The sequence below is a fragment of the Enhydra lutris genome, unplaced genomic scaffold, assembly GCF_002288905.1.
Source record: "Enhydra lutris kenyoni isolate GAN:26980312 unplaced genomic scaffold, ASM228890v2 scaffoldscaffold4, whole genome shotgun sequence".
NCBI classification, from domain to species: domain Eukaryota; kingdom Metazoa; phylum Chordata; class Mammalia; order Carnivora; family Mustelidae; genus Enhydra; species Enhydra lutris.
The window spans coordinates 56031118-56054443 of record NW_019154088.1 but is presented as its reverse complement, the minus strand read 5'-3'; the positions used below and the strand labels follow the sequence as shown (position 1 = coordinate 56054443).

The 23326-nt window shown below is 35.7% G+C and overlaps 1 protein-coding gene across 1 annotated transcript in view; it reads right to left on the bottom strand.

Annotated features, from left to right (window-relative positions):
* LOC111140648 (leucine-rich repeat-containing protein 9) overlaps window positions 1-23326 on the bottom strand; it is a 104620-nt gene that overhangs the window by 37211 nt on the left and 44083 nt on the right. The window contains exons 16-21 of the mRNA XM_022492847.1: window positions 19867-19986; window positions 9494-9685; window positions 7630-7755; window positions 4746-4880; window positions 3410-3587; window positions 821-1041 (exon numbers count right to left, since the gene is read on the bottom strand). Of these exons, the coding sequence (XP_022348555.1) occupies window positions 821-1041; window positions 3410-3587; window positions 4746-4880; window positions 7630-7755; window positions 9494-9685; window positions 19867-19986 (972 nt within the window). The remainder of the gene's footprint in view (window positions 1-820; window positions 1042-3409; window positions 3588-4745; window positions 4881-7629; window positions 7756-9493; window positions 9686-19866; window positions 19987-23326) is intronic.

The window sequence follows — 23326 nt, the reverse complement described above, 5'->3', positions numbered from 1 at the left end:
GGAGAAACACTACTCTGTATCACTATGTATGGTTTATTTTTGTTGCACCTATCACTAATCAGGTTGTCTCTGCAGCTTTAGAAGTAGTAGTTATATTGGGGGAGTAGGAAGGAGAAGACTGAACACAAGGAAAGATAGGAAACAGTCGAAAGTTTCTGGTAGAAGGTAAAATCCTAGCGATACGATATCAGCAAAAGGTAAAGAGGTCATCACGAGAATCCCAGTGGTAGGGAATGGCCACTGAACTTTAGAAACAGTGAAGTCACACAATGGATTTGAAGTGAATTCCTCTTCTGTGCTGTAGTAAACCTCCATTTTATGCAACTCTTCAGAAAAGCCCGTTATACAGTAGCCTTGACATAGACGTTTTGTTGGAAGAATTAAAGAGGACAAAGTTAGGCAAAGTCAGCCAGAAAGAGTTGGAGTCACCAGTAAGAACAGGTAAGTGAGAGATAATCAAGAGTTCATCTGAGAACAGGAAATGTTAAAGACTCTTACTCCCCAACCAGACTGGGTAATCCTTGGAAATACTGAGGAAGGCACTAGTTAGAAGGGGTGGGGCTTGAATATTTTATTTGTACTAAAAAAAAAAATTTTTTTTTTTCCCTAGTAGGTTGTCAACTTGGGGACATTATGTTACATATATGTATGTTTTTATATATGTATAAATTGAATGCAAGTATATTTTAGTAAACCTTGTTGTTCTTGATTTTTATTTTTTTAATATTTTCCAAATCCTATACATTGAACATGCATTATTTTCATAATATAAAGAAACAATACATATTTTAAAGAACAAAAACATTACCACCCCAGTCACCTTTAAATTGTAGATCTCCTGATTGAGAGCAATGTAGTTATTGCTTATGTATAATTCAATCAGAGTAATAGCTTTTTGTAAACCACTCAATGAAGTAATTCTGTTGTTCTCAAGAGAAAGGAAGTGAAGGTGAAGCAAGTTATCAAAGGTGTGTTTTTCCAGACCAGTGAGAAGATTATTATTTATGCTGAGGTGGGTTAATTTAGTCAGCTTGGAAATGCCTAGAAAAATAAGTAAATTCAAGAAAAGATTCAGATAGGATAGAAAAGTTAATTTAAAAAAATAACTGACAGGCTGCCTTACTCTTTACGGACTGTGTATTATTAACTATCGTTGTTTTAGTTTTTGTTTAAGAAGGATATAATGTGTATAAAGTCCCAGCTAATAAATTCCAGTTTGGGATTTCTAAGTAGACTCAGTCTTTGAGGTTTTAAGGGAAGGTATTATGTAGGAAATATTGAATGTTGCTTTCAAATGAACTTCAAATGATATAATTAAGATTTTCACCATCATAGTAACACAAAGCTCAAAAAAAAAAACCAGCCCCCATTTTAAAACAGTAAAGGTAAGGAAGTAGATACAACACTTTGTAAAGTATTCCTCACTGTGGCATCATTTGTATTAAAAAGAATCATTTGGCCTAATTCTACCTTTGTATACTTAAAAGTACTTTAAGACAGAACTTTAGAATATGTCACCTCTTATCACAATCTAACTCTTATGTATGCTGTGTATTGGAGGTACTTTTTAAGTGTAGGTAGGATGGTGGATAAGGTGAAAGACAAGAACTTTGGAGTCAGAGTTGGTTTCAAATGTGTAACTTCTAGATTTGGGACCATAAGTATATTATGTAAAATTTTGTAACCTCTGTGCCTCATTTTCCTCATCCATAAAAAGGATGTACTTTGGGGAGCCTGCCTGGCTCAATTTGTTGGGAATCCAACTCTTGATCTCAGCTCAGGTCTTGATCTCATGGTTGTTAAGTTCAGGCCCCACGTTGGGCGTGGAGCCTACTTAAAAAAAAAAAAAAAAAAAAAGACATACTGAAATCTGCTTCTAAGGAGTTATGGAATCAAATGGAATGGCACTTGAAAAACATCAGTTACAGCTTTTGACAAATCATTTGTTTTCAGTACATTTTGTCCTTGCTGGCCTTTCACACAAGCCTTCATCATGAGACTACGTAACGCTGAAAGTAAACTGATCCAGCCAAGTAGGATAAAACCATCAAGGCAAAAATCCTTAGATGGATATTAAACCTATCTGTGTCTGGAGAAAATAAGAGAAATAAACTTTAGTGAGATAAAACTATTACCTCTGAAAAGGGGGTATAGGAAAAATACAGGTTGGAGGATTCTTCCCTTCTGTGAGATTATGGATGGGAATAAAAAGGAAACCTGGTTCTCATTTATACATACAAAACAAAACTAACACCCTATAGTATGGGAATGGAAGACAAGTGACAGATCCAAAGACAGATCTCTGAGCTAGCCCCAGGTTTATTCAAATGAAATCTACAAAGGAGAAACCTTTGTGAAGGACACTTTAACTAAGTGTCCCAAGTGATTCTTATGATGAAGCAAGTTTTAGAAGCAGATTTCAGAGCCACCAAAATAAAGTATAACTAATGTTATACATGCTGTTTTTTAAAGATATTTAGTACTTGCTTTTGTATATGTAATTTTTTTTTAAGATTTTATTTATTTATTTGACAGAGAGAGAGATCAGAAGTAGGCAGAGAGGCAGGCAGAGAGAGGAAGGGAAGCAGGTTCCCCTCCAAGCAGAGAGCCCGATGTGGGGCTTGATCCCAGGACCCTGGGATCATGACCTGAGCCAAGGCAGAGGCTTTAACCCACTGAGCCACCCAGGCACCCCTGTATATGTAATTTTTTGAAACAGAATTTTCTAGTTTATGAAAATGCACACACACAGGTGCTGAAAAGGATCCAACAATTCAAAAGTGAGTAAAGTATAAATTCTCTTCCAGTCATGATTTCCAATTCTTACCTTCTCTTCTTGACAAGACAACCTTGTTAGCAAAATGCACAACCAGAAATATTCTATACCCAGATAAATCCCACATTAGTAAAGTTGCTTGATAATACTTTGTATGGGTCCCTATAAAACGTTATATAGTACATTTGATTTTCAACCTCTAGAGAATAAAGTTTTCATTTTTTTTTAAAGTTTTCACATTTCCAAATGTAACTTTAATTCCATATTTTGAAAAATGAACTGGGCTGTTTTATATTTTTCAAAAGCATACTGCACTCATTCATTCATTTTTCCCACTCTGTAGATATTAATTACTGCCTGTTCTGTTATGTGCTAGGTTTGGTAATAGGTGGTAAACATTGGCAGAGAGAGAGGGAAGTCAGAGGAGGTGAAGTCGGCTAGCAAGGCACGTTATGTGTAGCAACGAGTCACAGAGCCCATCAGTGGATGTGCAGAACGCTCTGACCCAAACCTTGTTGGAATTTCTCTAGACATCTTTCTCCTCAGACTCAGAAATTCTGTCCTCAGTGTTATTCATTTTTTGCTCTTGTTAATTAGACATTCATATTTTAAGATTTTCAAATTCTCACATACCTTCTATCTTTGAGATACAGTTTCCATCCAATGTGAGCTCTTCCAAGTTAACACAGGATTCCAAGCCTTCCATTTTAGTGAGACTATTGTTGCTAAATGATGCCCATTTCAAATTTTCCAATTTTTCTAAATTTGTGATTTCAAAGAGATGTTGCCCATCTAAATTTAAAGCAGTTATCTGTAGAATAGTTCATATTTTATGTTACTTCAGAATCTTATCAATAAATTCAGTGCTACAAAAAGGCTAATGAAATAATTCCAAATGTGGGAAGTGACATCAAAGGAATTCCTTCAGGAACTAAAGACATAGTGAAACTTACAAAAGAGTAAGATTTGACAAGATTATAACTCCAAGGGGGACTTATATGGTTTTATGGACACTGTGCTGTGTCAGATTCCCACCGAAGTGAATGACTTGTCCCAGCTGCTGGGAGTGGTGTTGGCGGAAGGCCTTCAGCTGTCGGCACCTTCCGGGACAGCCTCAGCTGCAGAGAGCTCCCTTGCCCAAGGTCACGCTCCTTCCCAGGCTTGCCCACATCCAATGATGAAGGGATTCAAAGTCCTGGCCATCTCAGCCCAACCTGGGGCAAATTTAAAGAGTCATTCAATTCCCAATCTTACTGTGGGGTCAGCCAGAGCTGTCACTGGGCCTACATCACAGCTAAATATCTGTGTATAGCTGGTAGTAAAAATAATGTATGATGCTTTGTGCAGCAAAAAGAAGCTGGTGGTGCCCTCTAACTCTTCCCCTTATCCTCAGTTGAATTCTGACCTGTTCCCCTAGTACTGTGCCAGGATTCTTGATTTCTTTTACATTGCCACCCAAACTTTTGGCTTGATCTCTGGTTCTGAGCTTTCAAATTTGCTTGCTTATTTTGATGTATTATCAAAACCTACCCTTTGGTCTTGCAGTGTACCTTTATCCTAAATCTCCTGTTCTGTGCTGACCATGATTAAGGTGTAATCCCTGTGACATTAATGTTGACAACTTGACTTCCTTGTATAATTTTAATTTGGCTCTTCCAGTTTTCTGCCCCTTACCTATCTGTACCCTCTTTATGATACACAGACCAAAGCTGATTAAAATCAATTGAAGTTAGGGGTGCCTGGGTGGCTCAGTGGTTTAAGCCTCTGCCTTCAGCTCAGGTCATGATCCCAGGACCCTGGGATCGAGCCCCTCATCGGGCTCTCTGCTCAGCAGGGAGCCTGCCTCCCCCTCTCTGCCTGCCTCTCTGCCTACTTGTGATCTCTGTCTGTCAAATAAATAAATAAAATCTTTTAAAAAAATCAATTGAAGTTAAACTTTTATATTAGGTTTAATAGAATTAGCTGTTACCTTCAAGTACCAGTTTCCACTCAGATGTAAATGTGGTCCTAACTTTGAAATCTGTGTCAGAATTTTGGCAGAAGGCCATATACTAAGTATCCGTGGTCTCTCTTCTTTAGTACCAGAATGCCTTAAGAGAGAGAACTAATAAAATAAAAAACACATGATGAATAAACGAAATGGTATATAGCAGGTCATTTATATATAGTTTAAAGTATTGTTTCCTAGATGAGTGGCCCAATGAATAATTTTTAAATTTTAAGTATACATAAATATAAAATAAAATATAAACATAAATTTTATATTAAAATATAATATATTTAAAATAAATATATTAAGTATTCTAATTTAATCATTCATTATTTATATTATTTTAATTATTTTATATTCATAATCATAATAAAATATAATTATATCTGTATAATTTATATGACTTATTTATTATATATTACACATTATATTATTATATTTTATTATATGTTATAATTGTTTATGAATTATATAATTTATAGAATTCTATATAATTATGTAATACAAAATAATTATAAGTATATTTTATATATTTTATATTTATATAGAATTATAATTATGCATAATTATAATTATTAAAATTAAAAATAATTATTAATCTAAAATTAAAAATAATTTAAATAAATTAAATTTTAAAATAATTAATTTACTTAATGATTAAATATATTAAAATATAAATATAAATATAAAAAATTTAAAATATGACATTTTCTTTGCCTTAAAAATATTTTCAATATCTAGATATATATGTATTTTACTTTTTATCTTAGCAGATATTTAACTATTAAATAAAATTTATAGCACTATGAAAGCTGTAATACAAACATCCATATAATCCATCCATTAAGCAAGTTTCAGAGCTGGAAATTCCTCCTATCCTGGAAGCACCCTGTGTGCCCCATCTTAACCCTTTCCCTCTCCTTCCCCTTAGAACCCATCATTCACCTCATGTGAATCAATCAATGCCCTAAGAAGCAGTCAAATGATCTCAAATTTTCTATCTACCATTCATTTGCTTTATAGACCTATGTTTGTGCCCATAAATATCATTTAGTGTTACACATACTGGAACCTTGTGTAAATTGAATAATAAGTATGGGTTCTTCTATGATTTGCTTTTTTGCTCAATATTGTGTTCATGAGATTGAATGTGTGCTGCTGTATGTAGTGGTAGTTCATTTATGGGTCATTGCTAGACAATATTTCCTTACCAGTTCTCCCATCAATGAGCACTGGAGCTGATTTCAGTTTTTCACACTGTTGTTATGAATATTCTTGATTCCTACTGCATACATGCAAGAGTTCCTTTAGAGTTTATACAACTTGGGGGTTATAGGGAAAGTATATATTCAGCTTTCCTAGATAATGCCAAAATATTTTCCAAAGTGGTTATACCAGCTGCCACTTCTACTTCAAACTTGATATTGTCAGGCTTTAAAACTTTCACCAACTTGTGACTCTCAATTGGTAGATTGTGTGGTTTTAATATTCATTTTCTTGAATACTAGTGCAGTGGAGCATCTTCTCCTGTGATTTGGCTATTCTGATTTCCTCTCCAGTATCTTTTGCCTATTTTTCTGTTTGATTGGTTGTCTTTTTTCTGATATATAAATAATACCTTTTGTCAGTTAAATGTGTGGCAAAATTTTTCCCCCAGTATGTAGCTTGTTTTTTTCCCTCTATGGTGTGCCCTTTAAGGAACAGATATATTAATTTCAATGTAGACACATCCAGTCTTTTATATTTATGCCCTTAGTTTCTTGTGTAATAAATTCTTTCCTCATTCACGGTCATAATGACAATCTCTGTTCCTAATTCTAAAACTTTCTTGATTTTGACTTTTATAGTGAAGTCCTTAATGCACTTGTCCCAGTGCCTTTTATTGACAAGACTCTCTGATCTGTAAAGGCAGCTCTGTTTGTTTATCAAGTTTTCATGTATGTATGGGTCTATATTAGGTCTTTATGTTCTGTTCTCTTGGTCTGTACCAAATCTACATTTTTTTAAGTAGACTCCACACCCAGCATGGAGCCCAGTGTGGAGCTTGAACTCATGACCCTGAGATCAAGACCTGAGCTGAAATCAAGAGTCAGACACTTAACTGACTGAGCCACCCAGGTGCCCCAATTCTGCATTGTCTTAAAGGATTTTAGTTGGTTTTGATTTCTGGTAGGGTAAAACCCCAAATCTTCTTGAGGAATTAATTATATTTTTAGAAACAAAAAAGTTTCTTTCCATCATTTTGAATAGATTCTAAATTAAACAATACATTAAGGAATTAATATTCAAATATTCTAACAAAAACTAAACAGCTAGAGAACTAGAGTAAATATATTTAAGATGAAGCTACTTTGGCCAAAGTATAGCATTCTTAATCTGGATATATGCACATTCCCCATGCCCCCAAGTTAATAGGTTGTGTGTGTGTGTGTGTGTGTGCATGCGCGCGCGTGCGCGCATTCTTTAACCAGACACACATATATAATATCAGTACTAGGTAGGTAATTCACTAAGTGCTTTATCAAGGCTTCCAAGCTTAGCTTATCCATAGAAGCTTGTTTATTTTCATGTAGACTCTAGAAAGGACTCTGATAAGTTCAAGTTGATAGGGAAAAAACAGTTACCCTAGAGGCATTTTTGTGGATTTTTGGGGTAGTGTGCAGGGATGAGAATCCATACAACCAGTTGGTATTTAAATGGGATATATTTAAACAGAAAAAAGTTAAAGTGATATGAATTTTATATATTAATGATTTTTTACTAGAACGCTAAAAGAGGATATAAAATCTTAACAAAAAGCAAGAGTATGGAAAATATAATTTGTATATTCTAAGTAGCAAAAATATTAACAGTAAAACCCAACCTGAGTAATCTTTGTTCCAGTAATAAATTTCATAGCTGCTGTTGCTTCTTCTTCAGAAATGAGGAGTCCATCTAAATGAGTAAGAGTCTTTAATCTGCCAATAACACTCAGCCTTAATGTGGCTGGCTTGGGAAAAATAACAAAAAGTTAATTTTTACAAAACATTACATATGTTATGGCACAGAAAGGAGTGCTTTTTCATTCCTTCCCATGTAATTCAAAATTATGTATCTCCCACTTTATTAGCTATATCTACAAATAAGGGCTTAACTTAGTTCTTTAATAACTGAAATTAAGTTATATTTAAGAACTGATCTGTTTTGTTTGAAGGTGGGTAGCTCTACTCTTATGAAGGAAGGGAAGTCCTGTAAGCTGTTGAAAAGTGTGGTGAAAAGTGTTCAGAGAACTGCAGTGCCTCCCAGTTATCTAGATAAGCAGTTAGTCAGCTCTGTGTGCATTTCTATCTGGATCTCTAGCCGTTGACATCTAGTTTGGCAACAGGAAGAGAGCTGTACTATGACCAGGCACATTTTGGGTATGGTCTGTCAAAAGAAAAATATCCTTCAATTTTTCTGAGCAGAAAAGAAAAAAAATACAACAATGTAAACATAGTAATATGGCAATTTAATAGAACCATCATTAGCCTCTTTTTTAAAATGTTGAACAGTCTTATATACATTTTTGAAAAGCAAGGAAAGGAGGATTCTTGCAATTATAAAATTGGGGCATTTTTTAAATACTTGAGGATACCCTGGGGCGCCTGGGTGGCTCAGTGGGTTAAGCCTCTGTCTTCGGCTCAGGTCATGATCCCAGGGTCCTGGGATCGAGCCCCGCATTGGGCTCTCTGCTCAGCGGGGAGCCTGCTTCCTCCTCTCTCTCTCTGCCTGCCTCTCTGCCTACTTGTGATCTCTGTCTGTCAAATGAATAAATAAAATCTTAAAAAAAAACAAAATTAAAAAAAAAACAAAATTAAAAAAAAAATACTTGAGGATACCCTTAAACATAATCATTGAATACTGAAATTTCTTAGCATGAATCTGTGTATCTTTGTGATAAGGAAAAAAAATAGTGTTCAATCAAATTCCCCTTTATAGCAGAACATAAGCCTTTATAATACAGGTTTATCAGGGGAAGTGATAAACTCATTCCCCCCTTAATGATGTCTCTCTTATTGTATTCTATTATTCTTTTTTAAAAGATTTTATTTAATTAAGGGTGATTGGGTTATGGACATTGGGGAGGGTATGTGCTATGGTGAGTGCTGTGAAATGTGTAAGTCTGATGATTCAGACCTGTACCCCTATGGCAAATAATATATTATATGTTAATAAAAATAATTTAAAAAAGAAAAAAAAGATTTAATTTATTTGTCAAAGAGAGAGAGAGAAAGAGCACACAAGCAGGGGGAGTGGCAGTTAGAGAGAGAAGGCGTCTCCCTGCTGAGCCAGGAGCCCTATGTGGGACTTGATTCCAGGACCCTGGGGTTATGACCTGAGCTAAAGGCAGATGCTTAACCGACTGAGCCACCCAGGCTTCCCACATTCTATTATTTTTTGTCCCATGCCTCATTACAGTAGGTTCTAGCACACTAAACTATATAAACTCTCCCAAGGTTTGCAAATGGCAATAGTATCTAACACTCTTAAAGCCATAGTACTCTCAAACTAGTAGAGCTTATTTAAAAAAATCTTTTAATAACATTTGAGTCATTTGATCACTACACTAAATTAAAGTTATGAGATGCAAGGAATTCTAGTAAAACAAAGATAGTTTGTCTATTTCTGGCTATTACTGGATAGTAGTGAGTAACTGGCTTTGAAATAAAAATGATCATTTGCTTTTTATAAACATATCTGCTACCTACCTTTTGCCATGGATTATGCCGAATATCAAGAGTAAGAAGGCTTGTGGTGTGTTTGCATAACATATTTATTTCATCACCGGATTTTTTCAGTTGATTCCAGCTTAAGTCTAAGTGCTTCAGTTTCATCAGACCTCTAAATCCTTCCAGGGTTATCACATGGTTATGACTTGCATCCAAATATTCAAGGTTATACTGCAACACATACACATAGAAGTGGTACTAAAAAGGGTCATAGCTGGTATTTACAGAGTTCTTTTCTTTATGATTCACTAAGTTCTTTAAATGCTTTTTGGTAATTCTTACAGAAAACCTACACAGTAGATACACTGCAATTATGGTATCAACATATGGGATCGACAATACAGGTATTTTATTTTTAGACTGCTCTTAATTCTCACTTCACTCTTATAATGTGGAGTGACAGTGTTTGTTTTCATAGAACAGAAGGCAAAGACTAACTGACAGGACAGGTTGTCCCCAGCAAACAAGGAACTACTGTTCTTACTATCTGGACTTCTGGTAGCCTGGCTAAAAAAAGTTTCATTTTTAGAGGTAGAAATCAAACCTATTCTATAATTCTCATTTTTAAAAGTACATAACTTTTAATAACTTAAAAATCATTAAACTAATACATGGTCTATGTTGGAAATTTGGGAAATGTAGTAAACAAATTAAAAGAAAAATAGAAAGCACATGTAATTCTGAACTTAGAAGGAACCACTGAGAACATTGTTTTTTTAATTATATGTGCAAATATTTTTCTTACAAAAAACAGGTTGTATTATATAGAGATTTGTATCCCTTTGGGTGTTCACACATCATTAAATATTCTTCAAAATGGTTTTTCATGATTGTATAATATTCCAATAAGTGACCTGTTAGGGTCATTTTAAACATTTACTGTGAACAATTATGTGGCTTCTAATTGTTGGCAGCACTGCAACAAAGATCCATGGTCATGATAATTTAACTGAGACTCTCTTATTTTTTCAGAAAAGATTTTTAGAAGTGGGATTATAAGTTTTAAGGATTGCTTTTTTTTTTTTTTTTTTTTTTTTTTAGTTTTAAAGATTTCTATATTAAGATTTTTTTAACTTTTTTTTTTTTTAAAGTAGGCTCCATGCATGGTGGGGAGCCTAACACAGGGCTCAGACTCATGACCATGACCTGAGATCAGGAGCTGGACACTCAACCAACTGAGCCACCCAGGCATCGCTATATTGTTAAGATTTTTGATAAATACTGCTAAATAATTTTCAAGGAAGTTTGTACCAATTTTTTTTTCTTCCAACAGTAGGATATGGGAATGCCCATTTTCTTAAATACCCACCAGTTCCACCTGCTTTATTTTAATTTACATTGCTTATTACCAGTGAAGTTGAACATCTTTCCATGTGTTTGTATTAGCCATTTTTAAATTTTCATTTTTGTTTATTGTTTCTATTCTTTAGCCATTTATCTATTTAGATCTTCACCTAATTATTTGTAAGAAGTCTTTAAGACTTAATTTGTTACTTTATTTGTTACAGATAAAATTTTCTTTTAAGGTATATACTAACTCAGACATAGAACAAAGAAGAGAACTTTAAGAAGACATTTTGCAACATACTTTTTTCTCACTAATGCTTTTATTTTTTTAAATTATTTTTATTAACATATAATGTATTATTTGCCCCAGGGGTATAGGTCTGTGAGTCATCAGGCTTACACATTTCACAGCACCCACCATAGTACATACCCTCCCCAATGTCCATAACCCAACCACCCAATCCTTACATTCCCACCCCACTGCAACCCTCAGTTTGTTTTGTCAGATTAAGAGTCTCTTATGGGGGCGCCTGGGTGGCTCAGTGGGTTAAAGCCTCTGCCTTCGGCTCAGGTCATGATCTCAGGGTCCTGGGATCGAGCCCCGCATCGAGCTCTCTGCTCACCAGGGAGTCTGCTTCTTCCCTCTCTCTGCCTGCCTCTCTGCCTACTTGTGATCTCTCTCTATCAAATAAATTAAAAAAAAAAAAAGAGTCTCTTATGGTTTGTCTCCCTCCTGATCCCATCTTGTTTGCAACATATTTTTTAAAATAAAAGGTAATATTACTATAGATTAACAGTGAACTTGATATCTTTATAGGTAATTCAAACAGTTGTTTGAATTCAGCATAGAATTAATCACTGCTATAGTTCATGTTCTTGGAAAAGCAGTTATTACGTGGTGCAGGTTGCAGAAGTTGAATGTACCGATTTAAAAAAAATTTTTTTTTTCCCCTTCAGATCATTAAAATCTTTCAAAAAATTCTTGGAAACCAAATAATGTTACTGACTTTTTATTCTCATAAAAAAGCATAGTAAAACAAACAAACAAACAAACATATAATCATTTGCTATCATAATTTCTTGAACAAAAGGATATTTGATAGTATTTTTAAAAAAGATTTTATTTATTTGACAGAGAGAGAGATCACAAGTAGGCAGAGAGACAGACAGAGAGAAAGGGGGAAGCAGGCTCCCTGCTGAGCAGAGAGCCTGATGGAGGGCTCGATCCCAGGACCTTGAGACCATGACCTGAACAAAAGACAGAAGCTTAACCCACTGAGCCTCCCAGGCACCCGATATTTGATAGCAGAGGTTTCTTTCTTAATATTTCTTGTGCTTCAGTTTGTCATTCTTAAATTCCAGTACAGTACAGCCGATTTACAAAGATTAAAACCCTTAACACCTCTTTTAAAAATTCTTAGGGGTAATGAATGGTTCATTCTCTAAATATAAATTAGCTCTCTCTAGGTTATCACTTAGCAATAAATTTTTCATTGGAAAAGATAAGACAGAAGTATTGTCTCAATAAAAAATTAGGCACATAATCTAGATTAAGATTGCAAATAGCCATACATATTTGTCTTTCCCTGGCCAACTCTGACTGTGGTGGAGCTATTTTCAGAGAAAAAAAAATCTCTTCCTGTTCCTTTCTCTTAGATACTCTCCTTTCTTGATAGTTCAGGTGACTGAATGATAAACATGAATCTTAGGAGTTTTTAACTTATCTTGTAAGGATGTCTTGCTTAGGCTTTTAAAACAACCATATCGTATATATATTTTTCCCACCATTAACGAAGCCCAAATCTTCCATTATATAAACAGTGTTAGGTTGGGTATTTTAATTTAAAAGTCAAGACCAGGATGATAAATACTTAAGAACAATGCATTTACTTTTTGGAACTTAGTAGAAGTAATTTCTAGCATGCAAGTGGAGTATGGAAACTCTCCATGTTAGAGACATGCTTAAGGAAAATGACAGTAAAAATGAAATATCTCAAAGGCAACTTAAAAAATGTAGAAGACAATAGGAATGATAGCTGAGTGATTAAACTAGATCATAACCTTTTGTAATGCCACGGTAACCACAAATCACATCAAACACACATGCAAAGCTCACTACTGGAGAATAAAGAGGCAGAGGCAGCATAGGTTTTCAATCTCTGAATCCCCACATGAAAACAGAATAAACTGATAAAACCCAAATTCTATGGGCAAGATTTATAACCAAGTTACATGACAGGGTGGCCCCATAAGCCCCCAAAGAAGCTGTAGGATAAACCACCAACAACCATAAGACCTACATCGTATCCATGTCTATGTGAGAGGAAGAAGGAAGCATCAGGGCAGTATCTGATGGACCTGAGAACAATAGAGCCCCCAAATAGTCAGCCAGAGTTTACTGGAAAGTATGGCAACAAATCTGAGTACAGCTGGGAGGAGTTTTGCGTGGGATGAGTGCATGGGACCCCTTGGAGAAAGGTCTGAAGCAACTGGAGCAATCTAGCACTTATGAACCTTAAAACTGCCCCACCAGGGCTCCCTTCTAGAATATAATCCTTCTCAAAGAAGAAACTGTTGAGGCTAAGGCAAAAATGAAACAGGATAAGGACAAAAAAGGCAAAAATGAGAGAGAGAGAGAGAGAGAGAGAGAGAGAGAAAAAGAAAGAGAAAGAGGTTGAGAGAGAGAGAGAGAAAATAGAAGAAGGGAATAGAGTCAGGAAATCTCAGAAAAGAAGCACTACAATTTTTTTTAAAAGCACATATAAACAAGAGGGAGATCTGTGAAGGTAGGAAAGCTTTCTCAAACCCCACTTCATTTTCAAAGTTTAAAAAAGTAATTTCACTAAAAAATGAGCAAAAGAAAAGTATTGAGATCCAATCCCAGACAAAGCTAGGAGTGCGAGGGAGGTGGAGGGAGGTGGGGGTGCGGAGAGAGAGAGAGGGAGAAACATTGCTGTGGGCAATAAAAGTACACCAGAAAGATATGCTCAGAAATTTAAGATTATTAACTTACTATTTTAAAACAAGCAAAAAGATGTTAAGAAAGCTTCAAAATATAAGATAACAACATAAATCTCGGTTAGAAAAATTCAGAAGTGAGATGAAAGAGCCCATAAAAGAATTTGAAATTAAATAAAAACATTTTAGAAACAAAGACTAAATAGTCAAACACAAAAACTAGTAAATACAATAGATAATTGCTTTAAGAGACAGAGAAGGTATAAAAAAGGGAAGAATTGTAAAATCAAAATATTTAAAATTTTAAACCACAATGAAATACCACCTTACACCAGTTAGAATGGCCAAAATTAACAAGAGAGGAACAACAAATGCTGGCAAGGATGTGGAGAAAGGGGAACCCTCTTACACTGTTGGTGGGAATGCAAGCTGGTACAGCCACTCTGGAAAACAGCATGGAGGTTCCTGAAGATGTTAAAAATAGAGCTACCCTATGACCCAGCAATCGCACTACTGGGTATTTATCCCAAAGATACAAATGTAGTGATCTGAAGGGGCACCTGCACCTCACTGTTCATAGCAGCATTGTCCACAATAGCCAAACTGTGGAAGGAGCCAATATGTCCTTCAATAGATGAACGGATAAAGGAGATGTGGTTCAAATATACAAGGGAATGTTAATCACCGTTCAGAAAAGATGAATACCTACTATTTACATTGATGTGGATTAAACTGGAGGTTATTATGCTGAGTGAAATAAGTCAATCAGAGAAAGACAAGTTATCACATGGTTTCACTCACATATGGAATTTAAGGAATAGTGCAGAGGACCATAGAGGAAGGGAGGGAAAACTGAATGGGAAGAAATCAAAGAGGGAGACAAACCATGAGGGACTCTGGACTCTGGGAAACAAGCTGAGGGTTGCAGAAGAGAGGGGGCTTGCGGATGGGGTAACTGGGTGATGGGCATTAAGGAGGGCACATGATCTGATGAGCATTGGGTGTTCTATGCAACTAATGAATCACTACATCAAAAGCTAATGATGTACTATATGTTGGCTAATTGAACTTAATAAAAACATTTTTTAATTAAGAGATAAAAAGGACTCAGGAGAAAGTGACAAATAGCGAAGATAGATAAAGATTCAATGTATGAATAAGGTGAGACCCTGGAAAAAAAAACCAAAACCCTACAAGGAAACAGAAAAATGGCTAAAAACTTCCAGGTTAGAAAAAGAAAAGAAAGGGGCACCTGGGTGGCTCAGTTGGCTAAGCATTTGCCTTCAACTCAGGTCATGATCCCAGGGTCCTGGGGTAGAGCCCTGCATCGGGCTCTCAGCTCAGTGGGGAGCCTGCTTCTCTTTCAGTCCTTCCCTGCTGCTCATACTCTCTCATGCTCTCTGTCTCTCAAATAAATAAATAAAATCTTTAAATTAAAAAAAAAAACCTTTAAAAAAGAAAAGGAAAGAAAAAATTATTTTAATCAACATTTTGGAAGAGCACACTGTAGTTCCGAAATGCTGGCCCAGGCAATAAATACCAAGACATAATCTAGTAAAATTACTGGACTTTAAAGAAACTGGCCATCTAAAAGTAAAAATCATATAACTTTAGGGAAAAAAATTATACATTCTCATCAGACTTTTCTACAGCAACACTTTATGTCAGAAGAAAACAAAATAGCATTTAAGATGCCCAAGGAAATAAATTGTGAGCTAAGGATTTTATATCCTGCAAAGCTGCCATTCATGTATAAAGGATATAGAAAAACTATTATCCACATGTAGTAACGGAAGGATTGTAAATATTGTTCCCATAAGCCCTTCCTGAGGAATCTATAATTGAATATTTTCAGACAATCAAAATGTTTACAGAGATACCAACCGAAGGTGTGGTGACAAGAATTAAATATAATTACCAATGAACTAAAAGGGAGAGTGTACATAGTGCAAGGCTACATGGTCTGACCAAATATATATGGAATGATAATTTTAATTATTTTTTTATTTTTTATTTATTTATTTTTTAAAATATTTTATTTATTTATTTTGACAGACAGAGATCACAAGTAGACAGAGAGGCAGGCAGAGAGAGAGGGGGAAGCAGGCTCCCCGCCGAGCAGAGAGCCTGATGCAGGGTTCGATCCCAGGACCCTGAGATCATGACCCGAGCCGAAGGCAGAGGCTTTAACCCACTGAGCCACCCAGGCGCCCCAGTTTTAATTATTTTTTTAAAATGAGGAATAATGCAAAGAACATACACAAAATTTAAAAAAAAAATATTTCCAGTAACAATATTGATGAGAGTATTAGTGCTATCATTCTGAGACTATTGTGTGCATAATAGCGATAAAACAATAAGCAATTATTAAATATTCCAATGCTATCACTTTGTATCCTTGGGAATCAGGATTCTTGCTGTGAGAGAAAAAAAGATAGCTGTAAGTAACAGAGAAAAGGTTAAGCTAAAAGATTTTCAGTCTTGAATCTGAATTGGAAATACCAATATAAATTTGTGAGGTTAGTTTTAGATATACATGCATTATAGTGTATACATATAGATATACATACATATATAGTTTATATACATATACATATACATACATATATGTATATATCACACACACACATGCACACACCCCTTCCCCACAAGTCTGTCCAATGGAATGACCTAGAAACAAATACTAACCCTGACATACCACTTCTCTCTAAGATAAATTAGTGCTCGGGCCGCCTGGGTGGCTCAGTCAGTTAAGTGCCAGATTTCTGGTTTCAGCTCAGGTCATGGGCTCAGGGTTGTGGGATCAAGCCCTGAATTGGGCTCTGTGCTCAGCACCATGATTGCTAGACATTTTCTCCCTCTCCCCCTACCCTGCTCCTTCTTCTGCTCATGTTCTCTCTTTTTCTCTCAAATAAATAAAATCTTAAAAAAAAAAATAAACTAGAACTCCTTGAAGAAATGGCTAATCCCATGTCTACAGCAGAAGACACAGAAAATGTATGTGGAACATCTCTTATACAAGGTGGTAAAGAAGCTATTAGAGACCACTAGGGTCATGGCAAAAGAAGCAAACTTTAAGATGTTCCCATTGGCTAACGATGAGACCATCTGAGCTTCAATCATGATAAAAGTTGCAATGGATGGACTCTCATTGAGTATGTTTAAGTCCATGTATTCCTAATGATATCTAAAACAAAAAAGAAATTACTTATCTGTGAGAAAACACAAGGAACCAATTCATTATCTTCAAAATTGGTAAATAAAGACAAGTAAGCATCTATTCTGCATTTTCTTTTTTTCCTTCCTTCTTTCTTTCTTTCTTCCTTCCTTTTCTTCCTTCCTTCCTTCCTTCTCTCCCTCTCTCTCTCTCTCTTTCTTTCTTTCTTTCTTAAGTAATCCCTGCATGAAACACGGGGCTTGAACTCACAACTGCAAGATCTAGAGTTGCATGCTCTACGGACTAAGCGAGCCAGGTGCCCCCGTTCTGCATTTTCTACATTACTGGGAGTACTGATAACCAAATAACAGATAAAGGGAAATGTCTATACAAAAACAGTCTAACTAAGAAATGAAAAAGAAATGACAGAATAAGAATATTGCCGTTTTGTAATCACTGATGAATTAATGGATCTAGGCATTAACAATGGCTACCGGCATCAGAAAAGTGAGTCAATCAGATATCATCTGCTTCCTATAGACTTGCCAGAGGAATGGAACCTGAACCTGATCCAGTCTCTGGATCTAGTTGTCAATTAGCAGACAATATGGAGGGTTGAGGTCACGTAGGGTTATATCATAAGCAAATCAACAACAGGGTCCAGACTGTGGGACACTTTTGGGACTAGAAGCTCGAAGTATTTCTACAGATAAACTATGGAGAGTGGAAGGGGACAGAAGGGAAGAGAAGGGAAACCTATAAATTAAGAGAGACAAACAATTTCTAGAATGGCAAAACCAAACTATTGTGCTAGATGAAGAGGCACATTTGGGTGATAGAACTATGGGGGGAAATGCAGGGAGAGGATTACTAAAGAGGTGAGGATAATGATTTATTGAGGGGATGGGGAATATATAGAAGGGGCTTATGTTGTAGGTTACAAAGTTCTATATCTTGACCTGCATCAGTAATAAGGACGTTCACCTAATAATTTACTGAACCACATGCTTGTAGTACGTAGTTTTCTATATCTGTGTTTTATTTTAAAATAAAAAGCTGAATATACACCTGCAGAGTGTCTCCTCTCTCTGATCACCCCTAACATCCCTATAGTCATTTTTCAAGACACATTTACACCTCAGATACTTGATGTTTGAGAGGTTATTTCTAGCTACCTTTGCTAATCTCAAAATTTGAAAATATCACTTGGGCATACAATTTGTCCAGTTCTCTTGTTTGTAAAATGGCCACAGTAATATCAATCCAGTAAGTACACAGTGATAGAAATTTTTCTATCCAAGGAGAACAATAAAACCATACTGCAAAATACATGCTGGGCGGCTGGCTAAGCGATCTAAAAGCACGATCTAAAAGCACTGTCCACGTGCTTTGCCTGACTTGGGAGTTTACTTTAAAAAAAAAAAAAAAACACACAAAGGATTTATTTATTTTAGAGCGTGTGAGAGTGGTGAGGAGGGGCAGAGGAGGAGGGTGAGAGAGAATCTCAAGCTAATTCTTGCTGATGCAGGCTTGATCCCACCACCCTGAAAGCATGACCTGAGCTGAAATCAAGAGTTGGATGCTTAACCCACTGAGTCACTCAGGCAGCTCAAGAGCTTACTCTTTAAATTTTGTGCATAAGCAAAATTATGACTGTTACAACCTCTGTAACCACTGGCAAATCAGAAAAAAGTTAAATAAAAAATGCCAACAACTTACATATAGTCTTGGGACCTCTATTAAACTACCTTCTTTCCTCAAACTGTGTATCAAACCCAGACTATCAGGGATTCTATTAAAAAGGACTTCGGCTTTGGGCCCCTGGGTGGCTTGAGTTCTCTCTTCCCGTCCCTCTGCTCCTCCTCGCCACTCTGTCTCTCTCTTAAATAAGTAAATCTTAAAAAAAAAAAAAAAGGACTTTGGCTTACTAAAAGAAATAAGGATGGAGATTTAGTACTAAAGCTTAAGATCAGTAAGGAAAGCAACAGCTCCCACCACAGTAGGAGAAGCAGCAACACAGATGCTTTGATATGAATGAAAGGGGGTAGGGAATGAGTAAGAACTGAGAATGATGATATGTTCTGGAAAGTTAGGCCTGTGATTTGGGACCAATGGAAACAGGGGATGCTGGGTTGGCGTTCTGGAGCCACATATGCAATTACTTTTGTTGTATGATATATAACAAAGAAAACAAAAGCCAGATAAGATGCTTAGCTATGTGTACATGGTGCATTACTGTGTTTGTCCTATGATCTATGGTGGGGTGAACACAAATCAAATAAGATCTGTGCATGTGACAGAGAGGACAAGGCAGAAAGAAAGAGAAATAACAACATGAATAATGAACAAGTGGGAAGAGAACTAACAGCCTTAGATATGAAGCGGTGAATCAGAAAATGAAGAAGTAAAGACTCACAAGGAGAAAAATAAGAATGAGAAAACAAGAGCAGAAGAAAATGGAAATGACAATTTCCAAAGAGCATTTTAAAAATAAGTCTGGAGTAGTTTTAAAATGAATTTACTTTAAAGTAGTTAGAAATCAGGTATGACCACAGGTGTATACTTGGTTTGCAAATGGAATCTGAATCTGACATTTTTTATTTTATTTTTTAAAAGATTTTATTTATTTGAGACAGAGCGAGCACAAACAGGTGGGGGAAGGGGCATAGGTAGAGGGAGAAGCAGACTCCCCTGCTGAGCAGAGAGCCCGATGCAGGGCTCGATCTCAGGACCCCAAGATCATGACCTGAGCCGAAGGCGGACACTTAACTGACCGAGCCAGTTAGGTGCCCTAAGACCTATTTTAGACAAAGTAACAGACCACAGTGTTGTGTTCCTAATTTGAGCTGCATAATCTTGAATATAGTATATTTGAGGTCTTCATTACAAAAATAATATATCTATTAAATTAATTCTTTTACTTAAATAATTTCAAAAGGACAGTTCTTACCAGGTGGTATACATCATCTAAACAAGTAAATTCATTGAAGCTGATATTAAGTTTTCGAAGTCCTGTTAACTTGGAGAGATCTCTCAATTTACTCAAGCTATTTCCATGGAGATTCAGATTCTGAAATAAAATGAAATGTAAATTAAAAAATAAGACAGATTATATTCTACATCATAGTTATTTAAGTAATATTAAGAGAGAGCCAATAAGAAGTAAACCTAATGTATGCTTTTAAAAGGTAGAGCTTATAATAGCATTACTGGACCCTGTTCTTGATTAATTTGATTTTCCACTTGTTCTAGAAATTCTTTTTAGAAAACAGTTAAATATATTGTTAAGATATTTATTGAGGCATGCCTATTTCTCAAGCTAGCCAGTGAGCAACGTAGGCCCTAAAGATTTGGGGTTTTGGTGAGGCTATCTCACAAGAGAAGATGGCAGGGCCATCCTGACTGCAGGAAACTGTATGAGGGCGCTGGACTAAGGAGCAGAGGCTGAGGGTGTTAAAGCAGGACAGACTCAAAGAGGGGGTAGGAAAATGTTTCTCTATCAGAATTTGGTCTAAACTTTCCCTATCCATTTGATCCTGTGCTCAATTAAAAGGAGTGTTAATACAGCTGTATATTTAGGGGATACCCTGATGACTACCTATTTTTCTATCTTTCGACTACACCATTGTGAATGATATCAAGTGAAGATTACATTCATGCATAGTCTACATCATAAGTAGTGGCACAAGAAAATATGTTAATATAATTGACTGCAGTATTCACAACAAATGGATATTATGATAAAATCAAGTGTCTACCTCCCAGCTCTCTTCACTCACTACCACCATCTTATACCCTATTATACCGTGGACATAACAAAAATTCCAAGAAACATTTGAATGTCGAATAGTTCTCAAAACTTTGTTAAGATTGTTAAGAAGGATGAAATTACGTAGAGTAGTTTATTCTACAGGTTACATACCGGTATCATCCATGATAGCATCTACAGAAACCTTACACTTAACATGTCCAAACTGAATACAACATTTTTCCTTTATATCTGCCTGTCAGTCTATGTTTTTGGACCTGATTGAGACTTTCACTGTCTAGTGAACAGATATTGTTTACCACCCCCTTTTCCCCTTTTCCATAAATACTTGATTCTAGAAATGTTTCTCAAACCAACCATTCCATGCCATTACCCCTACAAGTGCCTTAGTTCAGACTCTTATTTGTCCTTTGAACTACTGCATAGTTTCCACTGGATAGCCATACCATCAGTCTGACTTAAATCTAGCCACAAGTTGAAAGTTGGGGTCTTTAAAAACACAGCAACTGTTCCTTAAAGAAAATCTAAAATTTAAAATTTGCCTTCAAAAACCCATCCTATTGTGGCATGCCTCCTACTCTTCCAGCCATAGCCTCATGCACCCTCCTGTTTTCCAGCCTACATCTTTACCTTCCGCTGGTACACACCCTATGCTCATAGTCACCCTGTGTTCCATGATAACACTAGGATCTTTCAAAACCATACACTTCTAGACAGAGTATTACCCCTGCCTGGGAGATGTAAACAACTAAGTTTCTCATATCCTTCAAAAGTCTGCGCAAGACTTATCTCTTTCCCTGGCGTTCTCCCAGCAACTCCAAGCTTCCTATGTTTGTTTACATATCTGTCTCCACTAAAATGAGGTCCATGAGACAGGGAAAATAACTAATTCATTTTGAACTCCCAATACTTACCTCATTGCCTAAAACAAAGCAAATGCTCAGTAAATGCTAGATGAATAAGTCATTGCAAAAACCAGACGTCCAACTAACAACAAGTCTATTTTTTTTTATTCAACTAAAATTAACATACAGTGTTACAGTAGTTTCAGGTGTATAATACGATTCAACAATTCTGTACATTGCTCAGTGCTCATCAGAGTAAGTGTACTCTTAATCCCCTTCACCCATTTCACCCATCCTCCTCCACCTCCCAACTTTATTGCTATATATTTTATTTATTTTTATGAATGGCCTCAAAAAAACCTCCATCTAGTGGGGAAGACTGAAAAGAAAGTAAGAGGTATGTATCCTGATATTTCTCTTATAGTAATGGCAAAAAGAAAGGAAAATAAATGGTGTCATTTCTTTTTTTTTTATATATTAATTTTTTTTTAAATTTTATTTTTTATAAACATATAATATATTTTTATCCCCAGGGGTACAGGTCTGTGAATCATTTCTAAACATTCTTATTGTACTATCTAGTATTCTTACTAAAAGCCTTCAAAGGTTTTTCTGGCTTTTGAGCCATATAGGTAAATTTAGAATGAGAAATTCTTTCATTTTTATGCTAAGGGTGTTGATAAAATTAAGGCAGTCAGGTGGAGGTCAACCCAGGGTATTCTGAAGTCTTATTCTCCTCACTGTTATCTTACAAACCAAAGAAAATAAAAAAGACCTACTTTTTTTTTTTTTACTATTGCTGTTTTTTTAAACTTTTATTTAATCCCTTTAAAATCTATAGAAACATATGTCAGAAGCTCAGTCCAATCAGAACTCATGCATTTATTAAGCCTTTAATTAGTAAAGCTTTTTATAAAAAATGCATTACTCAAATATGAAATCTTGACATTATAGTGCAGAAACAGTAATTTCTCCATGCTGTCAGTTTAAAGATTGCTCCTGTAATCACTAGACTGCATATTTATGATACAGACGGTGATATTGTCATCTTGTTATAAAACTTTCCTCCCTCTCTAATAATAATTGGCTAAGGTCAAAACTTAATCTCCTAGACCTGAAGATTTGGTGGGTGGTGATGATGTTGGACATCAAGCAAGTTGGACAGAAGCAATCCCATAAACAACTTGAAAACAGATATTTTCTAAATATTTTCAGAAGCAGACTCAGAACTGTTGGCCACACTTATTATTTTAAAAAATATTTTTTCATTCTTTTTGTTTCCCCCAGCCACTTGAAAAAGACTGTCATCATAAGCAAGCGATCTAGAAATGTCACACTGGAGCAATGTAATTGACTTTCAAGATAAAAATCATCCTGAATATTTATCTGTATCTCAGCTTTCAGTACACACACAGAAAGATAGTGTCCTGTGAGAATAACTTGTCTTCTCACGTATTTTTATCAGTTTATCAATCAAATATCAATTTGCTTGCCACTTCTGCAGGTTCAAGCAAACCTACTTTCTCTGTATGAACTGCTTGCTGTTTGTAAAGGTATTGTTTTTGTAATGAGTATCTCATATGTGCCAGGTGTTGTGCTAGAAAATGGCAGAGCTGATGCTAGACTACACAGTGTTTACGAGTAAATTAGAAAGCGGGATCCATCCTTTCCTTGAGATACCTTTATTTTCAGCTTTTAGAAAATTGTCACAATATGTCGATTTTGTTAGTACAAGAAATTTTTTGAAGAATGGTCAGAAAATTGTAGTATATATACTGCTCTATGATTTAAAGGGT